This window comes from Nicotiana tabacum, chromosome 18 (assembly GCF_000715075.1).
Source record: "Nicotiana tabacum cultivar K326 chromosome 18, ASM71507v2, whole genome shotgun sequence".
In the NCBI taxonomy this organism is placed as follows: domain Eukaryota; kingdom Viridiplantae; phylum Streptophyta; class Magnoliopsida; order Solanales; family Solanaceae; genus Nicotiana; species Nicotiana tabacum.
This window is the reverse complement of record NC_134097.1, coordinates 93,607,177-93,619,637: the sequence shown is the minus strand read 5'-3', so window position 1 is coordinate 93,619,637 and position 12,461 is coordinate 93,607,177. Positions and strand designations below refer to the sequence as shown.

Sequence of the window (12,461 nt, the reverse complement as noted above, 5' to 3'; positions counted from 1 at the left end):
AATAAAGTTATGTTCTGTCATTGCCTGCTGTGCTATGTATATTTTTTTGAATGAAACTTTTTAGAACTTTAAAAAGAGTTCTTAGAGTGGTCTAATGTAACCAAAGGGTATAGAAGTTTCCACTTCTCAGTCTCACTCTTATATTTGCTTTTTCTCATGTTAAAAAGAAACCCTATGACTTTTATAACCCTTTTCATCATATGGAGTTTAGAAAAGAACCTAGGATAGAATCTATGTAGAGGGCATAATACCCACTAATTAATTTAATCAAGTTTTATCATCTTGTTTAATCTTATCTTATCATTATAGAGGGGTTAAATCATGAAACAATTTGATGAACAAAATCACGCCAAAATTGGAGGCTAAATTGTCTCATATGCTGATTACTTCTCTTTCTATTGTATAATAATCATTTTCAAGGCCTGCAATTATCTTCAAGATATGATGTATGAGCACTAAACTTATCGCATTATCACATTTAATCAATGGAAAGACGACGACAATTATGTCGCACAATATTTTTATTTTTCTTATACTTCCTCCGGTCCATGATTTTTTATCTATTTATTTTTGTCTAAAAAAAAGTATTTTTTTACATAATCAAGAAGAAATTAATTTTATTACTCCAAAATTTATCCTTATTTTAGTTATTTACATATCCCAATTTGTCAAGTTTACAAATTTTAATTAAGAGCGATTTAATCAAAATACTTTTTTTCTCTAGGAATTATAGTATTTTTTTAAAAGAGTGTGCCAAAGATTAAAAAAATTATCTTTTTCTTATTGATTGATGGATTAAAAGCGTTATTGTATGTTGATTAAGTAACAAAAATGAATATGGAGTGAAATTATGACCTTTCTCTTTTTCCCACCTCATTTTTTTTTAATTTTTTTTTTGAAAATCATTTCCCACTTCATTTGACTAAGTGAAATTCAACCATAGAAAGAAAAAAGGCAAGAAATGCTGAACACTTTACTAAGTTAAAGTACTGAACTGAGAGTCAAAAGGAACACCAAAAGTATATTCATTCATTACACTAATACCATAACACTATACACAAAGATTGCATAGTTCCAAGAAATCATAATAGATATATACCCTTCTTTAGTAGTGTTTGTGTACCTTATTTTTTTTCCTCCTTTTCCCCTTTGTATGAAATTCCACCTGCATCATACTCTCATTCTGAACTTCACTCGGGAAACCACATGAACTAAATTCCAACTTCCTCACCGCCACCCCCACCCCCACCCCCACCACTCTACCCTACCCTCTTCATCCTCCTCACCCCCACAACCCCCTTTTCTCTCTGCAATAACTACTGTTCTGCTTCCTTACTGGTACTTATTATCAACAGAAGTATTCCATTATTCCGATATCTCAGTTTCCTTTTCCTCTCTCTCTCTCATGCAAAGAAGTCTTTTTGCTCATTTCTTGAAGTTATGGAAGAAACTGAAGAGTCAAATAATAGAAGCAAGAAATGCAACTCTAAACCAACAAGTGTGAATGGGTGTGCTAATAATAATAATAATAATCCTCATCCTCATAGTAATAGTAATAATAATCGGTATATTGCTTTTGGTTTTCGTAGTAATCAGAATCAATACCAAACATACCCAGCTCTACTTCCTCTGCCTCCTGCAATACCTATGCAAGTGGCTGTTGCTCCACCTTTCCCTCAAAATCACAACTTTACATCAACAACCCTTTTGCAGAATCAGCCATTTCTTGCCACCCCTTCTGATTCCAAACTACGATACTTTACAGGTAAATTCACCTTCTTTCAAACCCTTTTTCAGTTTATGAATTCTTTCAGTATCAAGTGGGGAAAAAAAGATCAGATTTTTCTGCAGAAAGTGCAAGTGTTGGAGCATAATTAGACTTTTTATTACAGTATTATATGCCAAAGCATGAAAATAATAGCTCTCTGTCACTTCTTTATTGGTGGAGTTTTACTTTTTTCTTACTTTGTTCAAAGTTTATTTGAATTCATTCTTTGGTTAGTATTAAAGGAGCACTTCATTACATTAACATTCTGTTTTTTTATCTTTTCCTTTTTTGATGTCACTCACTAAACTGAATAATTGTTGAAAAGATCATTTTTTTTCTGCAGAAAGTAGAAGGATTTGAGCCTATTTAGACTTCTTATTTACAGTAAATAATATATGCAAAAGCATGAAAACAAGTATCTTTATTAGTATTACCTTTTTCTTTAAAACTTTTTTCATGTTCTGATTTGTTCACAGTTTATTACCAGGAATGAAACTTTCTGTTGACATTAACAGTGTGTTTACTCATTAAACAGCCTCAAAGGTGGTGCAAAGGCAAAATGATGTGTCCAAACAGAAGGATTTATTGAGGGTCAAGAATGCTACCACTCCAGAATCTTTTGTGGTGGCAAGAAGACCTGATTCTGGTGGTGTAGAAGGACAAGTAATCTCTCTTCTTGCTAATCATTTCCTTGTCAAATTTGATCCTTTACACAAGATTTTCCACTATGATGTTGAAATTTCACCTCATCCATCTAAGGAAGTTGCTAGGCTAATCAAACAAAAACTTGTAGAGGAACATTCTGCTGTGTTATCAGGGGCTCTTCCTGTTTTTGATGGTGGAAGAACTATATATAGCCCTATTGAATTTCAAAATAATAAGATTGAATGTTACATTAGCCTACCAATTCCTAGTAGTGGCAACAAGTTGCAGATAGAGGGACAGCAGATTAAGCTTTTCCGCGTTAACATTAAACTAATATCTAAATTTGATGGGAAAGAACTAAGTAGCTACTTGAATAGAGAAGGGGATGGTTGGAGTCCACTTCCTCAGGAATATCTTCATGCATTAGAAGTTGTGTTGCGCGAAAGTCCGACGGACAAGTGTATAACAGCGGGGAGATCCTTTTACTCGAGTTGTATGGGAGGAGAAAAAGATATTGGTGGCGGAGCGGTGGCCCTAAGGGGGTTCTTTCAGAGTCTTAGACCAACTCAACAAGGGCTTGCTCTCAATGTTGATTTCTCAGTGACTGCTTTCCATGAGAGTATTGGAGTGATCCCTTACTTGGAAAAGCGCCTCGACTTTCTTCGCGGCATTTCTCAGAGGAAAACGAGAGGCTTGACGAATGAAGAGAAGAAAGAGGTAGAGAAGGCATTAAAGAATATAAGGGTGTTTGTTTGTCACAGAGAGACGGTTCAGAGATATCGTATTTGCAGCTTAACTGAGGAAGTCACTGAGAACCTCTGCTTTCAGGATAGGGACGGAAAAATTCTAAGAATAGTAAACTACTTCAAGGATCATTATAACTATGACATACAATATAGGAACTTGCCGTGCTTGCAGATTAGCAGAAGTAAACCTTGTTATCTTCCTATGGAACTTTGTATGATTTGTGAAGGACAAAAGTTTCTTGGGAAGCTTTCTGATGATCAGACTGCAAGAATACTCAAAATGGGATGTCAAAGGCCAAGGGAAAGAAAGGCGATTATAGATGGAATCGTGACAGGATCGGTTGGACCAACAAGGTAATTTCTGCTGCATGTTACCTCCTTTTTGTATTGCTTATATTTTTCTTTTTGATAGTGCCTTAGTTTCAGATTGGTTCTTTTCTTGACAGTGGAAATCACGCTAGGGACTTCAAACTCCAAATCTCAAGAGAAATGACTCCATTGTATGGGAGAATTCTTCAGCCTCCTAAGCTTAAACTAGGGGACCGCGGTCTGGTTAGAGATCTTATTCCTTCCCGTCATGATAGACAGTGGAATCTTTTGGACAGCCATGTATTCGAAGGTACTCGAGTTGAGAGATGGGCGCTAATGAGTTTTGGTGGGACCTCTGATCAGAAGTCCAACATACCAAAATTCATAAACCAGTTATGTCAAAGGTGTGAGCAATTGGGAATTTTCCTTAACAAGAATACAGTACTTAACCCCCAGTTTGAACCCATGCATTTGCTCAACAATGTAAAACACCTAGAAACCAAACTCAAGAAGCTGCATGGAGCTTCATTTAGCAATCTCCAACTTGTTATTTGCGTGATGGAGAAAAAACACAAAGGATACGCCGACTTGAAAAGAATCGCCGAGACAAACATCGGGGTTGTAACCCAATGTTGTTTGTACCCAAACCTTGGCAAACATAGCTCACAGTTTTTGGCAAATTTGGCTCTCAAGATCAATGCCAAAGTTGGGGGATGCACAGTTGCATTGTACAGTTCATTGCCTTCTCAAATACCACGGCTCTTCAAGCACGATGGTCCGGTTATTTTTATGGGTGCGGACGTGACTCATCCACACCCACTTGATGATTCTAGCCCCTCGGTTGCTGCTGTAGTTGGTAATGTGAATTGGCCAGCAGCCAACAAGTATGTCTCCAGAATGAGGTCCCAAACACATAGGCAGGAGATCATTCAAGATCTCAGCACAATGATCGGGGAAATTCTTGATGATTTCTACGAGGAGCTTCTAAAACTCCCCGAGCGAATAATCTTCTTCAGGGATGGAGTAAGTGAAACTCAGTTCTTGAAAGTACTTAAAGAGGAGCTACAGGCTATTCGTGTAGCATGTTCGAGATTTCCAGGTTACAAACCTCCCATTACTTTCGTGGTCGTTCAAAAGAGGCATCATACTCGGCTATTTCCATGTGAACTTGATCCGTCGTCAACTAGAAACCAGTTCTTTAATGAAAACATCGCACCAGGTACAGTTGTAGATAGTGTGATCACACATCCAAGAGAATTTGACTTCTATCTGTGCAGTCATTGGGGTGTAAAAGGAACAAGCAGGCCAATTCATTACCATGTTTTATGGGATGAAAACCAGTTCACTTCTGATGAACTACAAAAGTTGGTTTACAACCTTTGCTACACATTTGTGAGATGCACCAAGCCTATTTCACTGGTGCCTCCAGCTTACTATGCCCATCTTGCTGCATACAGAGGCAGACTGTATCTCGAGCGTTCGGACTCGGCTACTCTAACAAGAAGTTCTAACATCACTCGACCTGCACCACCAAAGACAACTCCTTTACCTAAACTCACTGAGAACATTAAAAAGCTTATGTTTTACTGCTGAAATTATGGCAACTGCACATAGTTCTTTCTAGTTAATCTTCTTTATTGACAGTTTAGTTGTTTGATCTAATGTAGTTTTTATACAGTAGCTCTTTCTAGCTAGATGACTGTTTAGTAGTTTTGATCTCATGTTAATTTTTATGCTGGCTAAATAATTGAATCTTCCCATGTATCATTGAGTTTATTCCAGAAAGTTTACTAGAATTGGTCATGAGATTTGGCTTTGTGGTTCATTTCAATTGTTATTTCAGCTACATGACCCTTCTCAAATAATAACACTAACGACAACAACATACTCAGTATTATCCCACATTGTGGGATTTAGGGAGGATAGAGTGTACGCAGACCTTATCCCTACCTTGTGAGGATAGAGAGGCTGTTTATAATATACCCCGGCTTAGGAAAGCATTAGCACCATATTAAAGAAAATATAGACAAGAAGGGACAACACAAAAAAACCATATAAAAGCAAAATAAAAACAACGGTTAGTCATAAAAACCTGTTACCAACAGAATGTGAGACTGCGTACCAATACTACTGGTATGAACACTCTAAACTATCTATCCTACTACCATAATCCTCGACCTCAACACCTTCCTATCAATGTCATGTCCTCGGTCAGCTGAAGCTGCGACATGTCTGGCCCAATCATCTCTCCCTACTTCTTCGGCTTACCTCTGCTTCTCCGTTGGCCCTTCAATGTCAACCTCTCACACTTCTTCACCGGGGCGTCTGTGCTCCTCCTCCTCCTCACATGACCAAACCACCTAAGCCGCACTTCCCGCATCTTGTCTTCAATAGGAGCCACATCCACCTTGTCGCGAATAATCTCATTCCTAATCCTATCTAATCTGGTGTGTCCGCACATCCATTTCAACATCCTCATATTTGCTACCTTCATCTTCTGGACATGAGCGATCTTGACTGGCTAACATTCAGCCTACACAACATAGTTGGTCTGACCACCACTCGCAAAGGCGGGTCTACAATATAAGATATGGTTCACGTGAGCCCGTGGTCTTCGGGTTAAAGTATAGATATGATGTACAAAATTTGGCAAAAATAGATATATATATATATTTGATGGAACCATGGTCACAAGAGATGAATTGGTGCACTGATTTTAATCTCTTATTCCAATAGCCTTAAGGTCAGGGGATTGAATTCCCTACAAGCTTTTTTGTTTATTTTTTTTTTCAAAATAATGGTGAATCCATCCTCCGAAAATTCTAAATCCGCCTCTAACTACTCTGTAGAACTTACCTTTAAGTTTCGGTGGCACATTCTTATCACACAACACAGAAAGCGAGTCTCCAAAATAATAACACTAGACATTTCTAAATAAAACACAATAGATATTTGTATGGTCATTTTCGTCTAGCATTCAAATTATAATATGGGTTTGTAATTGTTTTCATTTATTTCTCTAACAAGGGTATATCTAGTGTAAGTTATGCCTGATTTTAACTTAAATATTAAATAAATAAATAAATTAGAATTAGATTAATGTTTCAGAACTAGCCCTTAACTCAAAATTTATTACGTCTACATTATGTTGCTATGCAATATTATACAAACTTTAGGATCAGTGTATGGACGTTGGACACTCTAACAGAATAATTTAATGCTTTCCTTGGACATGCAACTTTACAACATGAATTGTCACGTAAAGGAATAAACTATAAACTTTAAGCTGATAGATAAAAGGAGGGCCTAACCTAAGAATATACGACCTAAGACATACTACAACGATAGGTCACATTAGAGATTGAAAAATAAAGCAGTATATAGGGATTAGGATCTAGGGGTAATAGGGAAAAATAATAGCAGTAAAGAAAACTTAGAAAAGCTGGGGAAATTCTTGGAAGGATGTTAGAGAAAAGGCAGAACAAAGTAATTGTCTAAAAGCTGAAGGTATATACACTGCTAATTAATGTAATCTCTGATTTTTTGTCAGAGGTGTTCAGCACTTATGCATGATAATTAAATTAGAGAGATACGAATTACAACAAGAACAAAAAAATCTTTTTACTGATTAAACCTTTTAATTTTCTCTTAATCTCAAGTTTTAAAATCATAAGATTTAATATTAATTATATTACACAAAAAATTTATACATATATAACATTATAAATCTTTCTTGACCTTCTTTCTCAATTATACCCCCAATATTAATGTATTGGGAAAAATTGAGTTTACATATTAAAGTAGAATAAAGATGACGTGTCAAGACACGTAGACTAGTCAAAAAGTTACAGCTGGCAAAGAAACACGAGTTGCAACAGATACGAGCAAAGTCAAAGGAAGAAGCACGAGCAGATATTCAAAAGACTCGGCGCCCGTATCTATTTAAGTCATTTAGGTCCAGGAATCAAAGGGAATGAATATGATAATATATGAGAGTACAGATACAGTATTTAATGAGCATTAAATATGGAATACGTTAGAGAATCTGTATTAAATACAATAATTGTGTAACGTAGCATTCAATGTCTTTAATTACTCATAATAGCCTTATTATGACAGGGGCAAAACACATATCTCCCAAATAGCTATAAAAGGAAGATAACTAATCAATTATAGGGACACGAAATACTATCTGAATATATTGATTTACTTGTTTTCCTTCTGATTATATTATTGCTAGCCAAATTATTTTATTTCATATATTCTTTTGATTATCAGTAACTCGAGTTCTTCTAAATTAAAGCTTTGATCGAAATCTCATTTTTTTTTTATTAAACAATTAAGGCAAAGGGGAAGGGGAAAAAAGAAAGAAAAGAAAATGCTGACTGTTGCAAGAAATGTAGAGTAGAGAGGAGAGAAGGAATGCATAGTATACTGTCAGTGGAAAAGAATAAATGAACAGAGAAAAGGTAGGGTATTTCCTTCACAGTTAGACAGAGAGGGTGAAAGGGGTGGGAAAGAAACAAAACAAAAAGCTAAGAAAAGATAGGATTCGAAGTAAAAGGCACAAAGGGTCTGACTTTCGACTTCCCTTTTTGTCTTTGTTACTTTTTTTCCTTTTCTCTTTCTTTCTACTTGTAACAGTGTGCATTCATGTGTTTCTGATCTGTTATTATAGTAACACCTTCTCTCTCATGCCCACAAACTTACTTTTTCTGTGACTTGAAAGTACTGCACAATGACTACAGGAAGGTAACAGAGCGATTTTGACAGTTGGTGGGGATTTTTCATTCACAGTACACCAGGACCATTATTTTTCTTACTTTATTCACAATGCCTGCAAAAAAAAAAAATTCTCCTAATTAAGGTGATTTGTGAAGTATTACCGGAAGAGAAAGAGGGGCTTATATAATTACCTATGATGTTTATTGACCTAAAAATTGCATACGACAAAGTGCTAGGGATGTTTTATAAAGGTATTTGGAGGCAAGAAGTGTACTTATGGCATACATTAGAGTAATTAAAAACATATACGATGAAGTCAAAACTTGGGCTAGAGCAGTAGAATGGGACTCGAGGTACTTCCCAGTAATAAGGGGTTGTACCAGGAATCATTTCTTTCTGTCTTGGTGGTGGATGTATTTACGCAGCATATCCACAGGGAGGTGCAATGATGTATGTTATTTAATTTGCAGATAACATAGTATTAATTAAACAAGATGCATGGCGGAGTTAACACGAGTTTGGATATTTGGAGACATACTCTGGAGTTTAAATGCTTCAGGTTGAATAGGACTAAAACGAAGTACTTGAAGTATAAGTTTAGTGATGTAACGCATGAGATAGATGTGGAAGTTCAGATTGATACACAAGTTATCCCCAAGAGTGGAAGTTTCAAATACTTGAGATCAATAATCTAAGGAAATGGTGAGATTGACGATGATGTCACACATCGTATTGGAGTGGAGTGGATGAAGTGGAAGCTCACATCCAGTGTCTTGTGCGATAAGAAGATGCCACCAAAACTTAAAGGTAAGTTCTATAAAGTGATTGTTAGACCAACTATGTTGTATGAGGCGAAGTGTTGGCCAGTTAAGAACTCTCATAATCAAAAAACGAAAGTAGCAGAAGTGAGGATATTGAGGTGGATGTGTGGGGATACTAGTGGAGATATGATTGGGAACGAAGTTATTGGGGATTAGGTGAGAGTGACTTCTGTGGACGACGAGATAAGGGAAGCGAGTCTGAGATAGTACGGACATGGGCAAATGTAGTGTTCAAGTGTTCAATTGAACCTATAACTTTCGATGCTAAGTAAATATATATATATATATATATATATATATATATATATATATATATATATATATATATATTCAATAAAATTGAAGAATAGTAGATATGAATCCATAACTTTAAAACTATAATTGGTTTAATGCTAAAAAAACCTTGAAAGTTGAACCCATAAGATTTAAATCATGGATCCACCTCTGCTTTATCTTGCATCTAATTTTTTGTTGGATATCTTAAATAGGTGCGAGAGATTGGCTATTATGTGTATGAGGAGAGGTAGTAGTAGACCGAAGAATTATCAGAGAAGTGATTAGACGGAACATGACATGTCTCCAGCTTACCGAGGACATAACCCTAGATAGGAAGATATGGAGGTTGAAGATTATGATAGAAGGTTAGTAGACTGTCAAGTTTGAGACATTGTATCTGCTTCATTTTTCCCATATCAGTGTAGTATTATCATTTGTGTTTTTCTTATTCTTAGATTTTTATTATTATTTGTTGTTCCCCTTGCTTCAGTTTTCTTATTTACTTTATTATTTTGTTGTTGTTAATGTTCTTGTGTTTAGTGTTTTAACATTACTATTTTCTTATCAAACCTGCTGAGAATTGATTTTCTTGAGCCGAGGGTATTTCTGGAATAAACTCTCTACGTTCACAAGGTAGGGATAAGGTTTGTGTACACTTATCCTCTCTGTACCCCACAATTGAGAATACACTATGTATGTTGTTGTTGTTGTAAAGTGAGAGGAGAGTTTGTAACTGTTGCGGAAAGATCGTGGGTTAACTAGCACACAATCACACACAAAACAAATAGAGAAGAAAAATCAATACAAAGATTTAATGAGATTCAACTAAGCCTAATCCTCTGGGCAGAAGCAAAGAGAGTTTTGCACTATGAATAAGAAAAAAGCATAATACAATCTATAGAATACCCAACTACAACCCCTATATATATCTCAAATAGTCTCAAACCTATAAGAGAAAGGTTTCCCAATTTGACAAGGGCAATATGTTTCTTTTCCCAAATCTATTATGACAATGGGTTTTCCTAAACCTATACGGATTATGGGTTTCCTAAAAATACAAGGAAATAATTCAAGCCACAAACAACAAATCTTCCCTTAGCTTGAATTCTCTTCATCAATAGGATCGTCTCTCTACCTTGCCCTCAGCCCTCGCAAGGGCTCTACCCATTGCTGCACACATCAACCAAGTCTAGGCAACACCTAAACTTATTAAGAGACTCAATATCTTTATCCATAACACTAATCCGTCGATTTGGTTTTGTACTCTGAATAGCTTCTGGATAGCTATAACACTAAAACGCATCAACGGTCTCTACAACTGCCAAAGAAAATCCCATAAGATTTGTATATCCAAGAAGATTCCTATCAACTATATTTGCAAACCATTGCGGTCGGTTGATCACTCTCTTCTCTCTGCCTGTTGCAGTGCTATAGGGTTGTTGCGCAGGTGCATCAACATTATCATCTTGATCGATATTTTGCACCTCCTCCACTTCCTCTACTTTAGAACTATTGGGTTGAGCTAGTGGAGATTCAATTTCTAGCTTTATGCGGTCACCGACACCACAATCTGTTTCTACTATTGTCTTCTCCGTCTGACTGTCTAGTGAGGCAGATTCATTGAATGTTACATTCCTATTAATAATTAGCCCTGAAGTCTTTTGATCTGTGCACCACAACCTACCTTTCACTCCAGTTGCACACCCTAGAAATATCCACTTCTTTTCCCTCGGCTCAAGTTTTCCATCCTTCACATGAGCATAAGCAGGACAACCAAATACCCTTAAATCTGAATAATCAGCAGGAGAACCAGACCATGCCTCAAAAGGAGTTTTGAACTCAATAGTTGTGGATGGAGATCTGTTGACCAAATAACAAGCTGTATTAATTGCTTCAGCCCAAAAGTCCTTGCTAACACATAAGTGTAAAAATATGCTTCGTGCTCTATCACAAAGCGTTATGTTCATACATTCTGCAACACCATTTTATTGTGGTGTTCCGACATAAGTGCGGTGTTTCACTATGCCCTCTCTTAAATTATTGAACTCAGAATTGCAAAATTCCAACCCATTGTCAGTTCGAAGACGTTTAACTTTTCTTTCCGTCTGCCTCTCAACCATCGTCTTCCATTTGACAAATGTCGAAAATGCCTCATCTTTTGTTTTTAGAAAATACACCCACACTATTCTTAAGTAATCATCAATCAAAATCATAAAATACCTGGCATCACTCTTGGACGAAACTCTGTTTGGACCCCACAAGTCTGAATGTATATAATCTAACTTGTCTCTGGTCTTGTGCTCAACCTTCTTGCTGAACTTTACGCTTGTCTGTTTACCAAACACACAATGCTCACAAAAAATTCAAAACTTATTTTTTGTACTCATTCAACAAATTTTGCTTACTCAACTAAGACAATCCCTTCTCACTTATATGACAAAGTCGCAAGTGCCACAACTGAGACTGATCCTGATCACTTTTCTCATAAGCTACAACAGCTTCCCCTTAAACTGTACTAGCCTGAAGATAATACAATTTAGAATACAGTTTACCTTTCATGAGTACCATAAAGCCTTTATACACTTTAAGTATTTCATTCTCAGAGTGAAACTTATACCCTTGATCATCCAATGTCAAAAGAGAGATCAAATTTCTCTTTATTCGAGGAACATGCCAACACTCAATGTTTTTGATAATTCCATCGAACATTCTCATTTGATGTTACCAATCCCCTATATTTGTAATAGATTATCATCTCCCATGTAGACAATCCTACTCATTTGCTTGTAAGTTGAAAATCAATTCTTGTGTGGACACATGTGGAAAGCAGCACCAGAATCAAGAACCCACGAATTCTTCCCATGACTAGAACTCACCACACATACTTCCCCTACATAGTCACTATCATAAGAAATATTGCCATTGTCAACAATATTTGCCGAATTATCTATTTTCGGCTTCCTTCTTTTCTCCTTCAATTTAGAACAATCTCTCTTGTAGTGATCTTGCTCCCACACTCATAACGGTTCTACTTCCTTGCTCTAGACTTTGATCTAATTGTTGAATTTTTCTTGTTAAAGTCATTTTGTTGTGTTCTTCCTCTACTCACAAGACCTCACCCTTAATTCTGCTGTCCGGAAAGCTCTTTTTCAATTCTTTAGATTTTAGTGC

The 12,461-nt window shown here is 36.3% G+C and overlaps 1 protein-coding gene across 1 annotated transcript; it reads left to right on the top strand.

Annotated features, from left to right (window-relative positions):
- Positions 1 to 1,107: 1,107 nt before the first annotated feature.
- On the top strand, positions 1,108 to 5,232 carry LOC107784577 (protein argonaute 7-like). Its single transcript, XM_016605722.2, has 3 exons — positions 1,108 to 1,765; positions 2,304 to 3,513; positions 3,606 to 5,232. The coding sequence occupies exons 1-3, from the start codon at positions 1,441 to 1,443 to the stop codon at positions 5,059 to 5,061; spliced, it is 2,991 nt and encodes a 996-aa protein (XP_016461208.2). The 5' UTR covers positions 1,108 to 1,440; the 3' UTR covers positions 5,062 to 5,232.
- Positions 5,233 to 12,461: the final 7,229 nt, after the last annotated feature.